The following is a 25,253-nucleotide window of genomic DNA, read 5'->3' on the forward strand; positions in this document are numbered from 1 at the left end:
TAAATTATGTGTGAAAGAGTATAAATTTGAATTTAATGGTAAATTTTACTCACAAAATTTTGGTATGGCAATGGGAAGCCCTCTATCCCCAGGTGTTAAGTAACTTACATATGGAATTTTTTTAAAAGAAAATATTAAACAACATAATTCCACGCAGTGTAATATGGTTTAGGTATGTTGACGACATGATTTGTGCATGGCCAGGGAACGAAGATGTAAATAACTTTTTTGCCAAATTGAATCAATTAGTACCATCAATTAAATTCACTATGGCAATGGAAAATGACAGGTGCTTACCCTTTTTGGATGTCCTCATACGAAGAAATACTGTAGTAATGGGTTTAAATATAGCGTGTACAGAAAACCTACTAATATTTCTTCCTATGTGCATTATTTTCTATTCTGGACAAAGCAATACGGTTGAGAAATCAGTGCTTTCATCCATGTTTTTAAGAGCATTACGTGCATGTAGCCCTGAATATATTGATGAGGAAATAGACAAGGTTAGGAATACAGGCAAGAAATTGAAATATCCTGACAGTGTATTAAACAATGCAGTAGAAGCGGCAAAAAAGACTATGTATCAAAACCAAAAAGAACTTTACAACACAAAAAATTTGCTTGTACTGCCTTACAATAATAATGTGAAAGATATCCCCATCTTCTTAAGAATTTTGGTGTTAATGTTGCATTTAAGAACAATAAAAAAATGAAGGCACTTACAGAGAACTCTCCCGACAATACCAAAGGGTGTGCATGTAAAATTCCATGTAAGTCTTGTGACAACTTTAATATAGGCCAAACGAGTAAAGCACTGGAAAAGAGAATAGAACAACATAAAAAAAATGCGTGAGATATGCTCAGGGGAACAGTGGTATTTTTGTACATGTTAGCGAGAACAATCATGCTATCAACTGGGAAGGGGCAAAAAGGATTGTATTTTCTAATAACGCACTGAAAAGGAATATCATTGAATCTAGCTTTATAAAAGAAAGTTACAGCCATAATATGAACATCAGTCAAGGGATGTATAAACTTGATCCTTTAATATCATTTTAAATTTTAAGGTAGGCAGCAGAAATGTATAGAAATGAGATTATCATATTTGTAAACACAGCAGGGGGCAGCAGTGCTAATGAGTTTCGGCCCCGTCTCCCTGACACCTGTCAGGTGTGGATCTGTAGTCTCCTATCGTCGGTGCGTTTATCAGTATTGTTCCCCGAGAGTATATTGTAATTTTTTGTCAAATGAGTTTTGAAGGCCACTCCCACCTTGACACCGGCCTATAGTCTCAAACGTTTGTGTATGTCGTCAGTACTATTTCTGCAGTATATATATTTGTGACTTCTAATACTCTGTAACAGTCCTTCATCAATGGCTTGGAAATAAAGTCGAAACCGGTCAGGACCTACACCCCGTTTCTTATTTTTCACCTGTGGTAATGTGTGATAAATGAATCACGTACAAAACTTATTATAATCATATATATATATATATATATATATATATATATATATATATATATATATATATATATAATGTGTGTGTGTGTGTGTATATATATGAAGTACAAAAACACCGTCTCGTGCTTCTGAGTTACCAATAGAAGGATCCACAGTGATACTTTTTGTCTATATATATATATATATATATATATATATATATATATAGATATATATATATATATATATATACATATGTATATAAATATATATGTATATATATATAAATATATATATATATATATATATATATATATATATACGATCATGAAGCTACAAATATCGCTTAATATCAAATCCACGCTACCTCGGGAATATCCCCGATGATCAAATTTTCACCGAAGGGGAATTTATAAGTGATAAATGGACGGGCACTGCCGAGTCTCGATCCCACGACACACAGACGCGCATCCAGCGAATCCAGTCGACGCTAACCACTGAGCTATCAAAGAGGTATAAGTTAACGCCGAGTCTGGTGTACTATATTTACCCGTCGAGCGGGGAAATTGTACTTAACCTCGGCATTAACCCACCTCGACCATGATAGCTCATTGGTACGTTGGAACACGCAGCTCTTTTATGACATTTTTTTTTTTATCACACCGTGATTTATATACGATCATGAAGCTACAAATATCGCTTAATATCAAATCACGCTACCTCGGGAATATCCCCGATCAGAATTATCACCGAATGGGGGAATTTATAAGTGATAAATGGACGGGCACTGCCGAGTCTCGATCCCACGACTGGATTCGCTGGATGTTTTTGGCGTCTGTGTGTCGTGGGATCGAGACTCGCACGGGCACTGCCGACCATTTATCACTTATAAATTCCCCTTCGGTGATAATTTTCATCGGGGATATTCCTGAGGTAGCGGATTTGATATTGCCGATATTTGTAGCTTCATGATCGTATATAAATCACGGTGTGATAAAAAAAATGTCATAAATAAGCTGCGTGTTCAACGTACCAATGAGCTATCATGGTCGAGGTGGGTTAATGCCGAGGCTGAAGGCTACAATTTCCCCGCCTCGACGGGTAAATATAGTACACCAGACTCGGCGTTAACTTATACCTCTCTTGATAGCTCAGTGGTTAGCGTCGACTGGATTCGCTGGATGCGCGTCTGTGTGTCGGGATCGACACCATCGGCAGTGCCCGTCCATTTATCACTTATAAATTCCCCTTCGGTGATAATTTTCATCGGGGATATTCCCGAGGTAGCGTGGATTTGATATTAAGCGATATTTGTAGCTTCATGATCGTATATAAATCACGGTGTGATAAAAAAATGTCATATATGTATATGTATATCTGTTTTTATATATATATATATATATATATATATATATATATATATATATATATATATATATATATATATATATATATATATATATGTATATATAAGGACAAATGTCCAAGGACTTGTCGCACAAAATAATCATTTTAAAAGAAAGGTGTAAGAGCAGTTGACAGAAACTAATAATTAAACTCTGTGCATGTCATTTGATTTTCAACTGAGTTTTCATTTCAACTTTCTACCTACCTTTGTTTTCTGTTTTCTCATATTCGTTTATTTTTCTTATAACTTTTCTAGTTCAAGGATGCGCCGACAATAACCAGTGCTATTCTTACGGGCAAATGAGAGGAAACGAGTACTGCACTCGATATGGGTGGCTTCAGAGCAGTAAGTATCGGTTGTCTCACGCTGAATTATTGTATACATTTTTTATGTTTCGTGTGTTTTGAAGTCAATATCTTTTCGCAGATCATTACTCTGATTCGTGAAACCCACGAATTAGCATTAATTCTGCATCCACTGTCAGCATTAATTCTGCACGCACTATCAGCATTTATTCTGCATCCAATGTCAGCATGAATTCTGCATCCACTATCAGCATTAATTTTAAATCCAGTATCAGCATTAATTCTGCATCCAGTATCAAGATTCATTGTGCACCCACTATCAGCATTAATTCCGCATCCACTATCACGTTTAGACAATGAATTCTTTTCTTATGCAAACCAGGGATTATTGAAGATAAAGAGAACCTTACTAATATTTTTTAACTTCAAGGCAAACAGTGTTTGAAGCCTACATAGTGATGGATGACCATCATTTTTCAAGTGGATTAGAATAACATTTATGTGGTTGGCCTTAGTCACATGACTCTGTTGTCAGCACAAATTATTTTTCTAACCAACAAATTTGGTTCAAGTGGAGGAAATGTTGCTTGGCAAGCCTTCCAATGAGGACCTTCTCGGTTTTCTATGCAGATAATAAATTTGCCCCAAAAATATGCAGTTAACTTTAATGCTTTTTAACGAAGAGGTGGTTCAGAACCGACTGTGCTTGGCACCTTCAATCTCGTGTGTGTGTGTGTGTTTGTGTGTGTGGATAAAAACATTTACCTCTTCCTTCCTTTATGAAATGAGAACATCATCGAGATCCAAACACTGAAATGAAACCTCCTCAAGCGACAGAAGAACCACACAACTTCTGTCGCTTTCAGGTGAGCTAGAAGGACATTTGAATACGCCCCTTCACTTTGCTTGCTGCATAGAATAAATGATACAAGTCCAGAAGCATAATGATTAAAAAATGGGGAATATACGGAATTTTTTCCATTATATCAAATAAATTTTTCAGCGTGTGATCAAAACTAAGAACCTGAGAACTTGTTTCCCTTTTTGCCTCCTAACATCTGATCTATCTCTGGATTATGGAAGAAGCTGACCGCTTCATAAACTTCAACTGACTACTTTTGTCAGGCTTGAAATGAATTCTCTGCACTTGTGTCGATGGGCTAGGAATTTAAGTCGGACGACATTCTAAAGTAATATACTATGAAATGAGTGACTTTGTTATATTTATATGGCGAAATTCGTCTATTGTCTATAACTTAAGCTTAGAACAATATTGTCAGTAGTAATTACCATAGCTGAATTATAACAACAGCAATACTAAAAATAATGCAAGCTTCAAATTAATTCAACGATATGTTTAATAAACAAAAATTGATAAAAGATCATTCTGTGACCTTCCTAAAATCAGTCTGATTATACTGTTGTAATCTGCCTAGCTTCTATACCATCATCATCGACTAATATCCTTCATCCGTCTTTCAGAGACCAACTGGCTCTCCGACGGACTCAGATCAGTACTCAAGGTCTTAGGTAAAATGAAAGGCCTGCTGCTACAGATGAGTGCCTCAAAGGGCGGACGCAAACGACGCGCAGCGTACTCGTTGACAGTGAGCGACAGTAATACTGTCATCCTTAGTAATTACTGCGGAGTGGGCAGCAACACGACGGGTACTCCAACACAAGTCTACAGTGGCATATTGGACTACATCTTAAATCTGACTGTCAACAGCAGTGCGGAGGAAGTGGAGTGTATGGCTACTATGCTCGAAGAGTTTGTGTCTCTCGTGTGGAACGATACAATCACCATTGACCCAAACGAAATACCTCGACTCAATGATACCACTGAGAGTGCTATAGTGCATATAGTTTATCTCTTGTGTTTATTAAACGGTAAGGAGGCGTATGCTTGTGGCGTATGTGTTAACTGAATGGTAATGGAAGGAACTCTTGGTTTTATCTATTCTTGGCATAGATATAAGCATAAGATATAACAAAATTCAGAGAATACCGAATGGGGAGCAATTAAGTAATCAACTCTTCTTTACTTACACAGGCAATTGTCCACCAACAACCATATCAGGCAGTACCAGTGAATCGACCACAGGTGGAACTACAACCACATCAGACACAACCAGTGCATCACCCACAGGTGGAACTACAACCACATCAGGCACTACCACTACATCAACCACAGGTGCCACCACAAGCACATCAGGCACTACCAGTGCATCAACAACAGGTGGAACTACTACCACATCAGGCGCTACCAATGCATCGACCACAGGTGGAACTACAACCACATCAGGCACTACTAACGCATCGACAACAGGTGGAACTACTACCACATCAGGCACTACCAATGCATCGACCACAGGTGGGACTACTACCGCATCAGGCACTACCAATGCATCGACCACAGGTGGAAATACAACCACATCAGGGACTACCAGTGCATCGAGCACAGGTGGAACTACAACCACATCAGGCACTACCAGTGCATCAAACACAAGTGGAACTACAACTGCATCAGGCACTACCAGTGAATCGAGCACAGGTGGAATTACAACCACATCAGGCACTACCAGTGCATCGACCACAGAAGGAACTACAACCACATCAGTCACTACCAGTCCATCAACCACTGGTGGAACTACTACCACATCAGGCACTACCAATGCATCGAGCACAGATGGAAATACAACCACATCAGGTACTACCAGTGCATCGAGCACAGGTGGAACTACTACCACATCAAGCACTACCAATGCATCGACCACAGGTGGAAATACAACCACATCAGGTACTACCAGTGCATCGAGCACAGGTGGAACTACAATCACATCAGGCACTACCAGTGCGTCAAACACAAGTGGAACTACAACTGCATCAGGCACTACCAGTGAATTGAGCACAGGTGGAATTACAACCACATCAGGCACTACCAGTGCATCGACCACAGAAGGAACTACAACCAAATCAGTCACTACCAGTCCATCAACCACTGGTGGAACTACTACCACATCAGGCGCTACCAATGCATCGACCACAGGTGAAGGTACAACCACATCAGGTACTACCAGTGCATCGAGCACAGGTGGAACTACAACCACATCAGTCACTACCAATGCATCGACCACAGGTGAAACTACTACCACATCAGGTACTACCAGTGCATCGAGAACAGGTGAAACTACAACCACATCAGGTGCTACCAGTGAATCGAGCACAGGTGGAACTACAACCACATCAGGTACTACCAATGCGTCGAGCACAAGTGGAACTACAGCCACATCAGGTACCACCAATGCGTTGAGCACAGGTGGAACTACAACCACATTAGGTGCTACCAATGGATCGAGCACAGGTGGAACTACTACCACATCAGGTACTACCAGTGCATCGAGCACAGGTGGAACTACAACCACATCAGGTGCTACCAATGCATCGAGCACAGGTGGAACTACAACCACATCAGTCACTACCAATGCATCGAGCACAGGTGGAACTACAACCACATCAGTCACTACCAATGCATCGAGCACAGGTGGAACTACAACCACATCAGGCGCTACCAATGTATCAAGCACAGGTGGAACTACAACCACATCAGGTACTACCAGTGCATCCACCACAGGTGGAACTACAACCACATCCGGCACTACCAGTGCATCGAGCACAGGTGGGACTACAACCACATCAGGTACTACCAGTGCATCGACCACAGGTGGAACTACAACCACATCCGGCACTACCAGTGCATCAAGCACAGGTGGAACTACAACCACATCAGGTACTACCAGTGCATCGACCACAGGTGGAACTACAACCACATCCGGCACTACCAGTGCATCGAGCACAGGTGGAACTACAACCACGTCAGCTGTTACCAATGCATCGAGCACAGGTGGAACTACAACCACATCAGTCACTACCAATGCATCGAGCACAGGTGGAACTACATCCACATCAGGTACTACCAATGCATCGAGCACAGCTGGAGCTACAACCACGTCAGGCACTACCAGTGCATCAAACACAAGTGGAACTACAACTGCATCAGGTACTACCAGAGAATCGAGCACAGGTGGAATTACAACCACATCAGGCACTACCAGTGCATCGACCACAGAAGGAACTACAACCACATCAGTCACTACCAGTCCATCAACCACTGGTGGAACTACTACCACATCAGGCGCTACCAATGCATCGAGCACTGGTGAAGGTACAACCACATCAGGTACTGCCAGTGCATCGAGCACAGGTGGAACTACAACCACATCAGTCACTACCAATGCATCGATCACAGGTGGAACTACTACCACATCAGGTACTACCAGTGCATCGAGCACAGGTGAAATTACAACCACATCAGGTGCTACCAGTGAATCGAGCACAGGTGGAACTACTACCACATCAGGTACTACTAATGCGTCGAGCACAAGTGGAACTACAGCCACATCAGGTACTACCAATGCGTCGAGCACAGGTGGAACTACAACCACATTAGGTGCTACCAATGCATCGAGCACAGGTGGAACTACTACCACATCAGGTACTACCAGGGCATCGAGCACAGGTGGCACTACAACCACATCAGGTGCTACCCATGCATCGAGCACAGGTGGAACTACAACCACATCAGGCGCTACCAATGCATCGAGCACAAGTGGAACTACAACCACGTCAGGTAGTACCAGTGCATCGAGCACAGGTGGAACTACAACCACATCAGGCACTACCAGTGCATCGAGCACAGGTGGAACCAGAACCACATCAGGTACTACCAGTGTATCGAGCACAGGTGGAACTACAACCACGTCAGGTGTTACCAATGCATCGAGCACAGGTGGAACTACAACCACATCAGGCACTACCAATGCATCGAGCACAGGTGGAACTACACCCACATCAGGTACTACCAATGCATCGATCACAGATGGAACTACTACCACATCAGGTACTACCAGTGCATCGAGCACAGGTGGAACTACAACCACATCAGGTGCTACCAATGCATCGAGCACAGGTGGAACTACAACCACATCAGGCACTACCAATGGATCGAGCACAAGTGGAACTACAACCACATCCGGCACTACCAGTGCATCGAGCACAGGTGGAACTACAACCACATCTGGAACTACCAGTGCATCGAGCACAGGTGGAACTACAACCACATCAGGTGCTACCAGTTCATCGAGCACAGGTGGAACTACAACTACATCAGGTACTACCAATGCATCGAGTGCAGGTGGAACTACAACTACGTCAGGCGCTACCAATACATCAACCATAGGTGAAACTACAACCACATCAGGTACTACCAGTGCATCGAGCACAGGTGGAACTACTACCACATCAGGCACTACCAGTGCATCGAGCACAGGTGAAACTACAACCACATCAGGTACTACCAGTGCATCAACCACAGGTGGAACTACAATCACATCAGGTACTACCAGTACATCGAGCACAGGTGGAACTACTACCACATCAGGCACTGCCAGTACATCGACCACAGGTGGAACTACAACCACATCAGGTACTACCGATGCGTCAAGCACAGGTGGAACTACAAGCACATCAGGTGTTACTAATGCATCGAGCACAGGTGGAACTATAACCACATCAGGTACTACCAATACGTCAAGCACAGGTGGAACTTCAACCACATCAGTCACTACCAATGCATCGACCACAGGTGGAACTACAACCACATCAGGTGTTACCAATGTGTCGAGCACAGGTGGAACTACAACCATATCAGGTGCTACCAATGCATCGAGCACAGGTGGAACTACAACATCAGGAACTATCAATGCATCGAGCACAAGTGGAACTACAACCACATCAGGTGCTACCAATGCATCAACCATAGGTGAAACTACAACCACATTAGGTACTACTATTGCATCGACCACAGGTGGAACTACAACCACATCAGGCACTACCAATGCATCGACCACAGGTGGAACTACAACCACATCAGGTACTACCAGTGCATCGACCACAGGTGGAACTACAACCACATCAGGCACTACCAGTGCATTGAGCACAGGTGGAACTACAACCACATCAGGTACCACCAGTGCATCGAGCACAGGTGGAACTACAACCACGTCAGGCACTACCAATGCATTGACCACAGGTGGAAATGCAACCACATCAGGTACTACCAGTTCATCGACCACAGGTGGAACTACAACCACATCAGGCACTAACAGTGCATCAAGCACAGGTGGGACCACAACCACATCAGATACTACCAGTGCATCAACCACAGGTGGGACCACAACCACATCAGGTACTACCAGTGCATCAACCACAGGTGGGACCACAACCACATCAAGAACTACCAGTGCATCAACCACAGGTGGGACCACAACCACATCAGGTACTACCAGTTCATCGACCACAGGTGGAACTACAACCACATCAGGTACTACCAGTGCATCAACCACAGGTGGGACCACAACCACATCAGGTACTACCAGTGCATCAACCACAGGTGGGACCACAACCACATCAGGTACTACCAGTGCATCAACCACAGGCGGGACCACAACCACATCAGGTACTACCACTTCATCGACCACAGGTGGAACTACAACCACATCAGGCACTACCAGTGCATCAACCACAGGTGGGACCACAGCCACATCAGGTACTACCAGTGCATCAACCACAGGTGGGACCACAACCACATCAGGTACTACCAGTGCATCAACCACAGGCGGGACCACAACCACATCAGGTACTACCAGTGCATCAACCACAGGCGGGACCACAACCACATCAGGTACTACCAGTGCATCAACCACAGGTGGGACCACAACCACATCAGGTACTACCAGTGCATCAACCACAGGCGGGACCACAACCACATCAGGTACTACCAGTGCATCAACCACAGGTGGGACCACAACCACATCAGGTACTACCAGTGCATCAACCACAGGCGGGACCACAACCACATCAGGTACTACCACTTCATCGACCACAGGTGGAACTACAACCACATCAGGCACTACCAGTGCATCAACCACAGGTGGGACCACAGCCACATCAGGTACTACCAGTGCATCAACCACAGGTGGGACCACAACCCCATCAGGTACTACCAGTGCATCAACCACAGGCGGGACCACAACCACATCAGGTACTACCAGTGCATCAACCACAGGCGGGACCACAACCACATCAGGTACTACCAGTGCATCAACCACAGGTGGGACCACAACCACATCAGGTACTACCAGTGCATCAACCACAGGTGGGACCACAACCACATCAGGTACTAGCAGTGCATCAACCAAAGGTGGGACCACAACCACATCAGGTACTACCAGTGCATCAACCACAGGCGGGACCACAACCACATCAGGTACTAGCAGTGCATTAACCACAGGTGGGACCACAACCACATCAGGCACTACCACTGCATCAACCACAGGTGGGACCACAAACACATCAGGTACTACCAGTGCATCAACGACAAGTACCACCACGACCACATCAGGCACTATCACCACCATTTTTTCAGGCTGCCTTCTAAATGGAATAAACTATCCAGAAGGAAAAGTAATGACTTCGCCAGCTTCAGGTTTCTGTTTAGTTTGTCGAGCTGGCAGCTGGATATCTGGTAAGTAACACTTACTAATATTATTATTTTTTTAGTGCCCAATGAAATTTTACTTTGAGTTATGTTAACGATTTTTAAGACGTGAATATGTTTTAAAATAAGCTAAACAATAAAAACCCTCATGTTGAAAGGAAAGAATCACACAGGAACCAAACCAGAATCACCTGTACCTTGAGAAAGCATTCATGTGGTTCTTGAAAAATGTATATTTCACATAAAGGAAAAATCTCTTCAAAAGAGAAAAAATAAGATGCAAACATTTCAACAACAGAATCCCATCATTCTTTACTATATAGGCTAAGTTATTTTAGATTGACAATGGCTTAATGTGTTAAAGCCGAAACGTCCCAGTTGAATAAAAATGTTGACTATAGCGCTTGTTTGGCTGTGCCTGATGGGGATCAGATTCCCTGGGAATCAATCTCTAGCAACTCTATATGTATGTATGTATGTATGTATGTATGTATGTATGTATGTATGTATGTATGTATGTATGTATGTATGTATGTATGTATGTATATATATATATATATATATATATATATATATATATATATATATATATATATATATATATATATATATATATACATATTTATATATATATATATACATATAAAATATATATATATATATATATATATATATATATATATATATATATATATATATATATATATATATATATATATATATATATATATATATATATATACAGTTGCTAGAAACTGATTTCTAGGGAATCTGATCCCAAATCAGGAACAGCCAAACAAGCTCTATAATCAACATTTTTATTCCACTGGGACGTTTCGGCTTTAATACACTAAGCCATTTTTGACCTAAAATAGAGGCACGACACCAAAACATAAAACTTTATACTAGTAAAACAAAAATCAAAATAAGGCCACACTCGATAACAATTTTTTTAGAAACTACGTTACCATAAAAAAAAACACACTACTCAGAAAAGAAAGCATAGTGACTTAAAACTAATACAACTCAGTGAATTACAACAGCAAGTAAAACTCAGAAAAACACTCTCAAGACGAGATAAAAAATCGAAAAAAAGGACTAAGAAACATTAAAAAAGACAAACAAACGCGAAAAGAAAAAAAATTACAAAATAGATAAATTAGCCTAATGACTGGAAAGTGAGAGTGGATAGAAAATCAGTAGATTATAGATAACAGGAAGGAAGACTGATCTTGGTTGAGTTGTGGCTTAAGTTTGTGAATATATCATCATCATCATCATCCAGGTGCCATATCCCCAAGGACGTCGGCAATCATGGCTCGCCACTCCTCTCTATTTCGGCTCTCTGCAGCAACTGAGCTGCAGACATTCTTCCTCCAGTCATTCTCACCAATCCATCCATATATTTTTGTCTAGGTCTTCCTCTCGGCCTCTTTCCATTGATTTTACCAATGAATATATATATATATATATATATATATATATATATATATATATATATATATATATATATATATATATATATTCTAAAATCCTTAAATCAGACAATTTTGACCAAGAATCTACAATTTTAAAATCCCTTATACTTAGTCTTGCCTGACTGCATCTACTGCAGTGTTCATGGATGGAAGAAGACTGCTGCTTGACTGCTAAGTATCTACCTGTCCTGTCACTGATCCCCGCATGATGGCAGTATCTTGTTTTGAACGCCTTTATGGAACTACCCAAATACCCCACTTGGCAGCTGGGCAGTTCCAGTCATTAGGCTAATTTATCTATTTTGTACTTTTTTTCTTTTCGTGTTTGTTTGTCTTTTTTTAATGTTTCTTAGCCCTGTGTTTTATTTGATGCTTTTCCTATCATGTCTTGAGTTTGTTTTTTCTTAGTTTTAATAGCTATTGTAGTTCACTGAATTGTATTAGTTTTAAGTCACTATGCTTTCTTTTCTGAGTGGTGTTTTTTTTTATGGTAATGTAGTTTATAAAAATTATTCTCGAGTGTGACCTTTCTTTGATTTGTATTTTAATAGCATAAAGTTTTGTTTTGCTGTTTTGCCTTTATTTCATGTCGAAAATGTCTTAGTGTGTTAGAGCCGAAACGTCCCAGTGGAATAAAAATGTTGACTGTAGAGCTTGTTTGGCTATATAGGCCTATATATATAAATATATAAATATATATATATATATATATATATATATATATATATATATATATATATATATATACATATATATATATACAGATATATATGTATATGTATATATACATGTGTATATACATATATATATGTGTGTGTACACATATATACTTAATATCTGACTGAAACGTTTTCATAATGAAATTCTATACCCCAACCAGTACTTTATTAATAACTGTTTTCCATCTAAACTTTCCTACAAACATCTTTTACAAATTCCCTAAATAATAATTTCCATCCAAAACTTGAAATACCAACGGTACCTAAACTTCTTTTGTATACAAATATTTCGCTAATTTATGATAAATATTTATATCGAGACTTAACGGTAGATAATAGGCAAATTGCTACCAGCTACTGAGTTGAAATTAACACCTTGTAACCCAATAACAATTAGATCCCTGTTCAAATATACAGAGAGTTTTCACTCTTTGATGACCTCAGGAGTCACTTACTTGTTTAATTGCCCCAGATGTAACCTGAGGAAGTACGTCTGCTCCACCCGTAGGTTGCTAAAAGTGAGATTAAACTCTCATCGAGGAGTGAGTTATAGAACGGGTATAAGGCTGTCAAATCATATATATATATATATATATATATATATATATATATATATATATATATATATATATATATATATATATATATATATATATATATATATATATATATATATATATATATATATATATATATAAATATGTATATATATATACATATATACAGTATATATACATACATATATATATATAATTATAAATATATATATATATATATATATATATATATATATATATATATATATATATATATATATATATATGTGTGTACTGTATATACAATATATATAAATATATAAATGTGTATATACATTTTATATATATATATAAATATATATATATATATATATATATATATATATATATATATATATATATATATATATATATATATATATATATATATATATATATATATATATATATATATATATATATATTTACATAGATATATATATACATATATATATATATCCATCTATCTATATACAGATAATTAAATATATATATATATATATATATATATATATATATATATATATATATATATATATATATATATATATATATATATATATATATATATATATATATATATATATATATATATATATATATATATATATATTTATACACATACATATATGTATATAAATATAAATATATATATATATATATATATATATATATATATATATATATATATATATATATATATATGTATATATATATATATATATATATATATATATATATATATATATATAATATATATATACATAAAAATATGTATATATAAATATAAATATATATATACAAATATAAATATATATACAATATATATATAAATACATATATATACATATATAAATATATAAATATGTATATATTTAAATATATATACATATAAATATATATATGTATATGTTACAACTGTTGGAAACAGATAAGAATATTCCGGGTAGGAGTATTACGTAGCATACCAATTGGTCGATCTTCAGGAGGCGGTGAAGGGTTCCGCCCTTTTTTCCTCTCTTTTAACAGCGAACCTTTTCTCCTCTCTCTCTCTCTCTCGCGGCTTTCCACTCTCTCTCTCTCTTACTCACAAAGATCTCTTTCGTTCTCGCATGGATTTCTCTCTCTCTCTCATTCCACACTAAAGAAATGAAATGGGTCGTATAAGGAAAACTCAATCTTTCCTACCAAAAATAGATTTATTATTTAAAGCAACCCAACAAGCAATGAATAAACAAAGCAAAGATTAAAATGCATCATAAATGAAATTGTCAATTAAAAAAACATCTAACTCAAAATTTTAGTCTCAGTCCAACTAAAAATCTGATTGTGGCTAACAGCCTGCAAACTCAAAAACTCGCACATATTCCATTATAGACTTAGTGAGGTCTAGTCTCAAGTCTCCCACATAAAATACTAGACACTGCAAAGGTTTGCGACTGTCTTTCTCTATGATCACACCAGCATGATAACATCATGTTTTGCCCACAAAGTCATCACCACAACCATGACATCTATCGAAAAAATGAACACAGATAATACTCCCAAAAATATATAAGTGCAAAAACATAATAATGAAAAGTCTAAAATGCATGAGTAAATAGCATACTGATAAAATATAGAACACAATAAAATAGAATATTGAAATAGTAAAATGCTACATCCACTTCACACAAAATCAAAAATGTCTTGAAATATGGTAAAAAAAACATAAATTCAAAAATGTCTTGAAATATGGTAAAAGACCATAAATCCACAATTCACATAGAAAAACGAAGAGTCTGGACTGTACCTTATTCTGCCAATTCTAAGAGCTCACCACACTCAAAGATAATGTCTTCACGATCCCGATCTAGGTCTGCTAATGAACGACCGAACTAATTTTTGGGCAGAATTAGACACAAAATCGAGATTCTATAACGCACGAACTCTTGTACGCGCATAGCGACTTGGTCATATGACCCAGCCAATATCGCGTGTACATCACATTAACTGCTGAGATGATCAACTATTTGCTGAATACAAGGATTCTGCAACTGACGGCTTCAAGAGTACCATCTCGCAACCAAAAATTCTTCCATCACACTCTGTACCTTTTAACGTTACGGCGGCCATATTTTCTGAAAATATATATATATATATATATATATATATATATATATATATATATATATATATATATATATATATATATATATATATATATATATATATATATATATATATATATATATATATATATTACTAAAAGTACCTCATTCAAACTGGATGGTATCTAATGGAGTTTTTATTCAGAAAAAGTTACAAGCTTTCTTGGACAAACAGTCCACATTATCAAGTATCCGTACAATGAGCAGACGCGTAGTCCAGCTGTATTTATATCTGTGTGCTGGGTACTTTTAATCCTATAATCGCCTAGCTCCTCCTGTGTGACCCCCACCTCCTCGTGATCTTGGTCTTTCTCTGATCCCTTCTTCCAGGTGTCCGTTTTCCGTGCGTTCTCTTGCGTTTTTCCTTCGTTTCCTTGCTACTATGGAGTATACGATTTTTCTAGATATGCTGTCTTCAAAGCCGTTTCCGGTGTTCCCTGCCATCGTGTTGTTGGCGCAAGTTATGAAGCCGTTCTCTACAACCAGTCTAGATGTTTTGTTGGTGTTCCTGTACAGAAAACTTATATTTTCCCAGTCTATTCTGGTATCATTTTTCCAACAGTGTCTGGCAACTGCCGATGTCTGATTATAATGCCTTATGTTCTGCAGATGTTGTTTGCTTCGCTCTTTATACACGATTTGCCAGTTTCGCCATAGTACCCTTCTTCACAGTCTAGACATGCTGCCATATATACCCCCCGACTTTTTGTTTCTAACTATTTTATTCCTAATGGTGTTTTTGTACCTGCCTATCAATTTGAAATTATTTAGCTTTCTGTTGGGTGCAACAGAGTTGTTGTCAGGGACTGTAATCATTTTCTTTCCTACCAAATGTTCCTTTTCTATCCTTTCCCTCTCCCCAAAATAGTTTTTCCTTGCTTTGAAGTGTGCCCACTCCCACCAATACTTAGGGTAGCCTAATCTCCTAAAACTCTCCCTCAAGTAATCCAGCTCTTCGTCTAAAAATTCAGGACTGCAAATCCTATAAGCCGTGATGACCAACCCTGTCATTAATCCTATTTTCATTTCTTTCCTATGACTGGAGAACCAAATTCAAAGTCCTCCCGTGAGAGTCACTGTTCCTCTCATAAACATACCAGGGGTGATCGTGCACACACACACACACACACATGTGCGCGCACATACCCCACCAGAACCCAGAGATTTCCGGCAGCATCGGTTCAATGTTCTACCATGCAGTTTCCATGCACTTGGATCGTGACAGACCCAAATGCATTTGCAGCAGAAGTGCCACTGCCAGGCCAGTACATAGTTCTCCACTACTTACCCAAGTCAATCAAGACTTAATATATATATATATATATATATATATATATATATATATATATACATATATATATACATATATATATATATATATATATGTATGTATATATTGTGTATATATATATACATAAATATTTACATATATATTTATATTTATATACACTATATATAGATATATATAATATATAATATATATATATATATATATATATATATATATAAATATATGTATATATAAATATTATATATATATATATATATATATATATATATATATATATATATATATATATATATATATACAGTATGTATATATATATATAAATATATGTATATATAAATATTATAGTTTAGATAAATACATTATATATAAATAGATATAAATATATATATATATATATATATATATATATATATATATATATATATATATATATATATATATATATATATATATATATACACACACACATATATATCTATATATATGTATATATATATATATATATATATATATATATATATATATATATATGTGTATTTATACATACTTGTATATATATATATATATATATATATATATATATATATATATATATATATATATATATATATATATATATATATATATATATATATATATATATATATATATCGGCTCTGTCCCTTGATGACGTCGGGCGTAGTATATGAGTATAAGTGCCCCGGTTGTAATTCGGGTAATTATGTGGGTTCGACCCGACGTTTACTCAAGGTGAGAGCTGATTCCCTTATTGGAATAAGTCATCGTACTGGCTGCAGACTATCCAGCCCGGAATTGTCCAACATTAGAAACCATGCTAACAACTGTAAAACACCTATTAAATACGATTATTTCGAAATTATAGGTCAAGCAAAAGAAACATCAGAATTGCTTATACTTGAGAGCCTCAATATCAAATTGAAAGTCCCTTCTCTTAATCACCAAACTACGGCTGTTCCACTGTTTATTGCCTAATTTGGTTGTTTATATTTTCGGTTCTCTGATCTGTACGTTTATATGAATTTCAGTGTGCTTTTTACTCTTGCTTTGAAAGGCTGGTGTTTTTCCCGCAAGTGTGTCTGTGATTTTACTTATTGATTTTGTTATTCCCTTTTTATTGTGTAATTTTAAATTCTCTTCTTTTATGTTTAGTGTGTGTAATTTATTGCATAGTTTTCAGTGAGTCTGTGATTTTACTTAGTGCCTAGTTCATTTTTATATAATATTAATTTCGTGGTTTTTTACGTATAATTTTTAAGTGTATTTCAGTGCATATATTTTCATATATTTGCTTAATGTTTTGAAAGCACTCTAATGTCTGAATTTTCATTTATAGATGTCCCTGATGATGTGACAAAAGGTCATGAAACGTAGGATTGAATTACTGCACTTGGAATCTGCTTGTTTTCCTGCACCCACTCCTTTTAATATATATATAAATACATATATGTAAAAATATATATAAATTTAAATATATATATATATATATATATATATATATATATATATATAAATATAAATATTTATATATGTATATATATATATATATATATATATATATATATATAAATTTTAATATGTATATAAATATAAATAATTTATTTATACATATACATAAATATATATATATATATATATATATATATATATATATATATACACATAAATATATATGTATAAATAAATAAAATATATATATACATATATGTGTATATTATATATATATATATATATATATATATATATATATATATATATATATATATATATATATATATATATATATATTAGCAATTTTAAAAGAAAGGTGTAAGAGCAGTTGACAGAAACTAATCATTTAGCATGGTATATGTCATTTGATTTACTACTGAGTTTTCATTTCAACTTTCTACCTTGCCTTTGTTTCCTGTTTCTCATATTCGTTTGTTTTTTCTCATACCTTTTCTAGCTCAAGGATGCGCCGACAATAACCAGTGCTATTCTTACGGGCAAATGAGAGGAAACGATTACTGCACTCGATATGGGTGGCTTCAGAGCAGTGAGTATCGGTTGTCTCATTCTGAATTATTGTATACATTTTTTATGTCTCGTGTGTTTTGAAGTCAATATCTTTTCGCAGATCATTATTCTGATTTGTGAAACCCAAGAATTAGCATTGATTCTGCATCCACTGTCAGCATTAATTCTGCACCCACTACCAGCATTTATTCTGCACCCACCATCAGCATTAATTCTGCATCACTATCAGAATTAATGCTACATCTACTGTCATCACTAATTCTGCTCCCACTATCAGCATTAATGCTGCATCTACTGTCAGCATTAATTCTGCATCCACTGTCAGCATTAATTCTGCATCCACTATCAGGATTAATTCTGTACCCACTACCAGCATTAATTCTGCACCCACCATCAGCATTAATTCTGCTCCCACTTTGAGAATTAATGTGCATCTACTGTCAGCATTAATTCTGCTCCCACTATTAGCATTAATGCTGCATCTACTGTCAGCATTAATTCTGCACCCACTATCAGCATTAATGCTGCATCTACTGTCAGCATTAATTTTGCATCCACTGTCAGCATTAATTCTGCATCCACTATCAGGATTAATTCTGCACCCACTACCAGCATTAATTCTGCACCCACCATCAGCATTAATTCTGCACCACTATCAGAATTAATGCTGCATCTCCTGTCAGCATTAATTCTGCTCCCACTATCAGCATTAATGCTGCATCTACTGTCAGCATTAATTCTGCATCCACTACCAGCATTAATTCTGCACCCACTATCAGCATTAATTCTGCATCCACTTTCAGCATTAATTCTGCATCCAATATCAGCATTAACTCAGCACCCACTGCCAGCATTAATTCTGCATCCACTGTCAGCATTAATTCTGCACCCACCATCAGCATTAATTCTGCACCCACTATCAGCATTAATTCTGAAACCACTATCAGCATTAATTCTGCACCCACTATCAGCATTATTTCTGCACCCACTATCAGCATTAATTCTGCCTACACTATCAGCATTAATTCTGCATCCAATATCAGCATTAACTCGGGACCCACCATCAGCATTAATTCTACATACAATATCATCATTAATGCTGAACCCATTATTAGCATTAATTCTGCGCCCACTATCAGCATTAATTCTGCACCCACTATCAGCATTAATTCTGCATCCAATATCAGCATTAACTCAGCACCCACTATCAGCATTAACTCTACATCCAATATCATCATTAATTCTGAACTCACTATCAACATTAATTCTGCACCCACTATCAGCATTATTTCTGCACCCACTATCAGCATTAATTTTGCATCCAATTTCAACACTAATTCTGCATTCAATATTAGCATTAATTCTGCACCCACTAATCAGTATTAATTCTGCTTCCAATACCAGCATTAATTCTGCACCCACTATCAGCATTAATTCCGCATCCAATATTAGCATTTATTCTGCATCTACTATCAGCATCAATTTTGCATCCAATATCAGCATTAATTCTGTACCCACCCTCAGCATTAATTCTGCACATCTATCAGCATTAATTCTGAACCTACTATCAGCATTAATTCTGCACCCACTATCAGCATTATTTCTGCACCCGCTATCAGCATTAATTCTGCATCCAATATTAGCATAATTCTGCACCCACCCTCAGCATTAATTCTGCATCCACTACCAGCATTAATTCTGCATCCAATATCAGCATTAATTCTGCTCCAACCCTCAGCATTAGTTCTGCATCCACTATCAGCATTAATTCTAAATCCCCTATCAGCATTAATTTTGCATCCAATATCAGTATTAATTCTGCACCCACTATCAGCATTAATTTTGCATCAAATATCAGTATTAATTCTGCATCCGCTATCAGCATTAATTCCGAACCCATTATCAGCATTAATTCTGTATCCACTATCAGCGTTAATTCTGCTTCCACTATCACGTTTAGACAATGAATTCTTTTTTTTTTTGAAAACCAGGGATTATTGAAGATAACGAGAACCTTATTGATATTTTTTAACGTCAAGGCAAAAACAGTTTGAAGCCTACTTAGTGATGGATGACCATCATTTTTTCAAGTGGATTAGAATAACAATTATGTGCTTGGACTATGACATTGTTGTCAGTACATATTACTTTTCGAACCTATAAATTTGGTTCATGTGGAGGAAATGTTGTTTGGCCAGCCTTCCAAAGAGGACCTTCTTGGTTTTCTATGCAGACAAAAAATTTGCCAAAAAAAATGTGGTTACAAAACCCTCATGATTATTAATAAGGAAATGGTTCAGAACCAACTACGCTTAGCAGTGTGTGTATGGGTAAAAACATTACCTCTCTCTTCCTGCATGAAATGAGAACATCAGCTAGATCCAAACACTGAAAGAAAACCTCAAGAAACAGAAGAACCACTAGACTCCTGTTAGCTTTCAGTTGAGCTAAAACAACATTTGAAAATGTCCCTTCACTTTGCTTGCTGCATAGAATAAATGATACATGATATTGAAAAGAATTTTTAAGCGCGTGATCAAAACTAAGAACCTAAGAACTTATTTCTCGTCTTCTTGCTGATTGCTTCCTAACATCTGATCTATCTCTGGATTATGGAAGATACTGACCGCTTCATAAACTTAAAACGAGTACTTTTGTTAGGTCTGAAATGAATTCTCTACACTTCAGAAAGTAATGGCACTATGAGAAGAGTGAAATGGTGTTATACGACGAAAACCGTCTTTTGTTTTAACTAAAGCTTAGTAATAATACTGTCAGTAGTAATTACCATAGCTGAATTATAATTCAACGATATGTTTCATAAACCAAAAGTTGTAAAGAGTCATTCTGTGACCTTCCTAAAATCACTGTCTAATTATACTATTGTAATCTGTTTAGCTTGTGTCCCAGCATCATATCAACTAATATCTGTCATCCGTCTTTCAGAGAACAAATGGCTCGTCGACGGCCTCAGAACAGCACTCCAGGGCTTAGGTAAAATGAAAGCCCTGCTGCAACAGATGCGTGCCTCAATGGGCGGACGCAAACGACGCGCAGTGTACTCGTTGACAGTGAGCGACAACAATACAGTCATCCTTAGCAATTACTGCGGAATGGGCAGCAACATAACGGATACTCCAACACAAATTTACAGTTATGTGTTGGACTACATCTTAAATCTGACTGTCAGCAGCAATCCGGAGGAAGTAGAGTGTATGGCTGCTTTGCTCAACGAGTTTGCATCTCTCATAGCGAACAATACAATCAGCATTATCCCAGATGAAATACTCATTAATGCCACTGACAGTGCCATAGTGCATATAGAATATCTCATGTGTATATTAAACGGAGGTAAGGAGGAGTGTGCCATATGTGTTGCATGAATGGTGATGAAAGGAACTATTGGTTGTATTTATTCTTGGCATAGATATGAGTATAACATATAAAAATTTAGAGAATACCGATTGGGGAGCAACAAATTAATCAACACTTCTTCACTTCCACAGAATATTGTCCATCAACAACCACATCAAGCAGTACCATTGAATCGACCACAGGTGGAACTACAACCATATCAGGCACTACCAGTGAATCGACCATAGGTGGAACTACAACCACAACAGGCACCACCAGCGAATCAACCACAGGTGGAACTACAACCACATCTGGCACTACCAGTGCATCAACCACAGGTGGAACTACAACCACATCAGGCACTACTAGCGCATCAACCTCAGGGGAAACTACAACATCAGGCACTACCAGTGCATCAACCTCAGGGGAAACTACAACCACATCAGGCACTTCCAGCTCATCAACCTCAGGGGAAGCTACAACAACATCAGGCACTACCAGCGCATCAACATCAGGGGAAACTACAACAACATCAGACACTACCAGTGCATCGACAACAGGTGGAACTACAACCACGTCAGGCACTACCAGGGTATCAACCTCAGGGGAAACTACAACCATATCAGGAACTACCAGCGCATCGACCATAGGTGAAACCACAACCACATCAGGCACTACCAGTGCATCAACCTCAGGGGAAACTACAACAACATCAGGTACTACCAGCGCATCAACCTTAGGTGAAACTACAACAACATCAGGCACTACCAGCTCATCGACAACAGGAGGAACTACAACCACATCAGGGTCTATCAGCGCATCAACCTCAGGGGAAACTACAACAACATCAGGCACTACCATTGTATCAACCTCAGGGGAAACTACAACAACATCAGGCACTACCAGCGCATCAACCTCAGGGGAAACTACAACAGCATCAGGCACTACCAGCGCATCGACCACGGGTGGAGCTACAACCACATCAGGCATTACCAGCGCATCAACCTCAGGGGAAACTACAACCACATCAGGCACTACCAGCGCATCAACCTCAGGGGAAACTACAACAACATCAGGCACTACCAGCGTATCAACCTCAGGGGAAACTACAACAACATCAGGCAATACCAGCGCATCAACCTCAGGGGAAACTACAACAGCATCAGACACTACCAGCGCATCGACCACGGGTGGAGCTACAACCACATCAGGCATTACCAGCGCATCAACCTCAGGGGAAACTACAACAACATCAGGCACTACCAGCGCATCAACCTCAGGGGAAACTACAACAACATCAGGCACTACCAGTGCATCGAGCACAGGTGGAACTACAAGCACATCAGGCACTACCAATACATCGAGCACTGGTGAAACTACAACCACTTCAGGCAATACCAATGCATCGACCACAGGTGGAACTACATCCACATCAGGTACTACCAGTGCATCGAGCACAGGTGGAACTACTACCACATCAGGCACTACCAGTGCATCAACCACAGGTGGAACTACAACCACATCAGGCACTACCAATGCATTGAGCACTGGTGGAACTACAACCACATCAGGTACTACTATTGCATCGACAACAGGTGGAGCTACAACCACATCAGACACTACCAATGCATCGAGCACAGGTGGAACTACAACCACATCAGGTGCTACCAGTGCATCGAGCACAGGTGGAACTACAACCACATCAGGCACTACCAATGCATTGAGCACTGGTGAAACTACAACCACTTCAGGCAATACCAATGCATCGACCACAGGTGGAACTACATCCACATCAGGTACTACCAGTGCATCGACCACAGGTGGAACTACTACCACATCAGGCGCTACCAGTTCATCAACCACAGGTGGAACTACAACCACATCAGGCACTACCAATGCATCGAGCACAGGTGGAACTACTACCACATCAAGTACTACTATTGCATCGACAACAGGTGGAGCTACAATCACATCAGACACTACCAATGCATCGAGCACAGGTGGAACTACAACCACATCAGGTACTACCAGTGCATCGAGCACAGGTAGAACTACAACCACATCAGGCACTACCAGTGCATCGACCGAAGGTGGAACTACAACCACATCAGGTACCACCAGTGCATCGAGCACAGGTGGAACTACAACCACATCAGGCACTACCAATGCATCGACCACAGGTGGAAATACAACCACATCAGGTACTACCAGTTCATCGAGCACAGGTGGAACTACAACCACATCAGGCACTACCGGTGCATCAACAACAAGTGGGACCACAACCCATCAGGCACTACCAGTGCATCGAGCACAGGTGGAACTACAACCACATCAGGCACTACCGGTGCATCAACAACAAGTGGGACCACAACCACATCAGGCACTACCAGCGCATCAACCTCAGGGGAAACTACAACAACATCAGGCACTACCAGCGTATCAACCTCAGGGGAAACTACAACAACATCAGGCACTACCAGTGCATCGACCACAGGTGGAACTACAACCACATCAGGTACAACCAGTACATCGAGCACAGGTGGAACTACAACCACATCAGGCACTACCAATGCATCGAGCACTGGTGGAACTACAACCACTTCAGGCAATACCAATGCATCGACCACAGGTGGAAATACAACCACATCAGGTACAACCAGTGCATCAAGCATAAGTGGAACTATAACCACATCAGGCACTACCAATTCATCGAGCACAGGTGGAACTACAACCACATCAGGTACTACCAGTGCATCAACCACAGGTGGAACTACTACCACATCAGGCACTACCAATGCATCAACCACAGGTGGAACTACAACCACATCAGGCACTACCAATGCATCAAGCACAGGTGGAACTACTACCACATCAGG

The 25,253-nt window shown here is 38.3% G+C and overlaps 3 protein-coding genes and 1 long non-coding RNA gene across 8 annotated transcripts in view; 3 read left to right on the forward strand and 1 right to left on the reverse strand.

Annotated features, from left to right (window-relative positions):
* The window catches only part of LOC136826262 (uncharacterized), a 246,992-nt gene that overhangs the window by 54,417 nt on the left and 167,322 nt on the right, over positions 1-25,253 (reverse strand). The window lies entirely within an intron of this gene.
* On the forward strand, positions 4,691-18,378 carry LOC136825979 (mucin-22-like). The gene is made up of 3 exons (XM_067082840.1): positions 4,691-5,045; positions 5,209-10,800; positions 18,341-18,378. The coding sequence occupies exons 1-3, from the start codon at positions 4,691-4,693 to the stop codon at positions 18,376-18,378; spliced, it is 5,985 nt and encodes a 1,994-aa protein (XP_066938941.1).
* On the forward strand, positions 18,969-25,246 carry LOC136825958 (mucin-22-like). Its single transcript, XM_067082823.1, has 3 exons — positions 18,969-19,042; positions 21,970-22,374; positions 22,530-25,246. Exons 1-3 carry the CDS (start codon positions 18,997-18,999, stop codon positions 25,049-25,051), a joined length of 2,973 nt encoding a protein of 990 aa, XP_066938924.1. The 5' UTR covers positions 18,969-18,996; the 3' UTR covers positions 25,052-25,246.
* Positions 25,172-25,253, forward strand: part of LOC136825980 (mucin-22-like) — an 11,199-nt gene continuing 11,117 nt past the window's right edge. Inside the window, exon 1 of the mRNA XM_067082841.1 lies at positions 25,172-25,253. This exon is cut by the window's right edge and continues 10 nt beyond it. Coding sequence (XP_066938942.1) covers positions 25,172-25,253 — 82 coding nt within the window.

Source organism: Macrobrachium rosenbergii, chromosome 40, assembly GCF_040412425.1.
Source record: "Macrobrachium rosenbergii isolate ZJJX-2024 chromosome 40, ASM4041242v1, whole genome shotgun sequence".
Classification (NCBI taxonomy): domain Eukaryota; kingdom Metazoa; phylum Arthropoda; class Malacostraca; order Decapoda; family Palaemonidae; genus Macrobrachium; species Macrobrachium rosenbergii.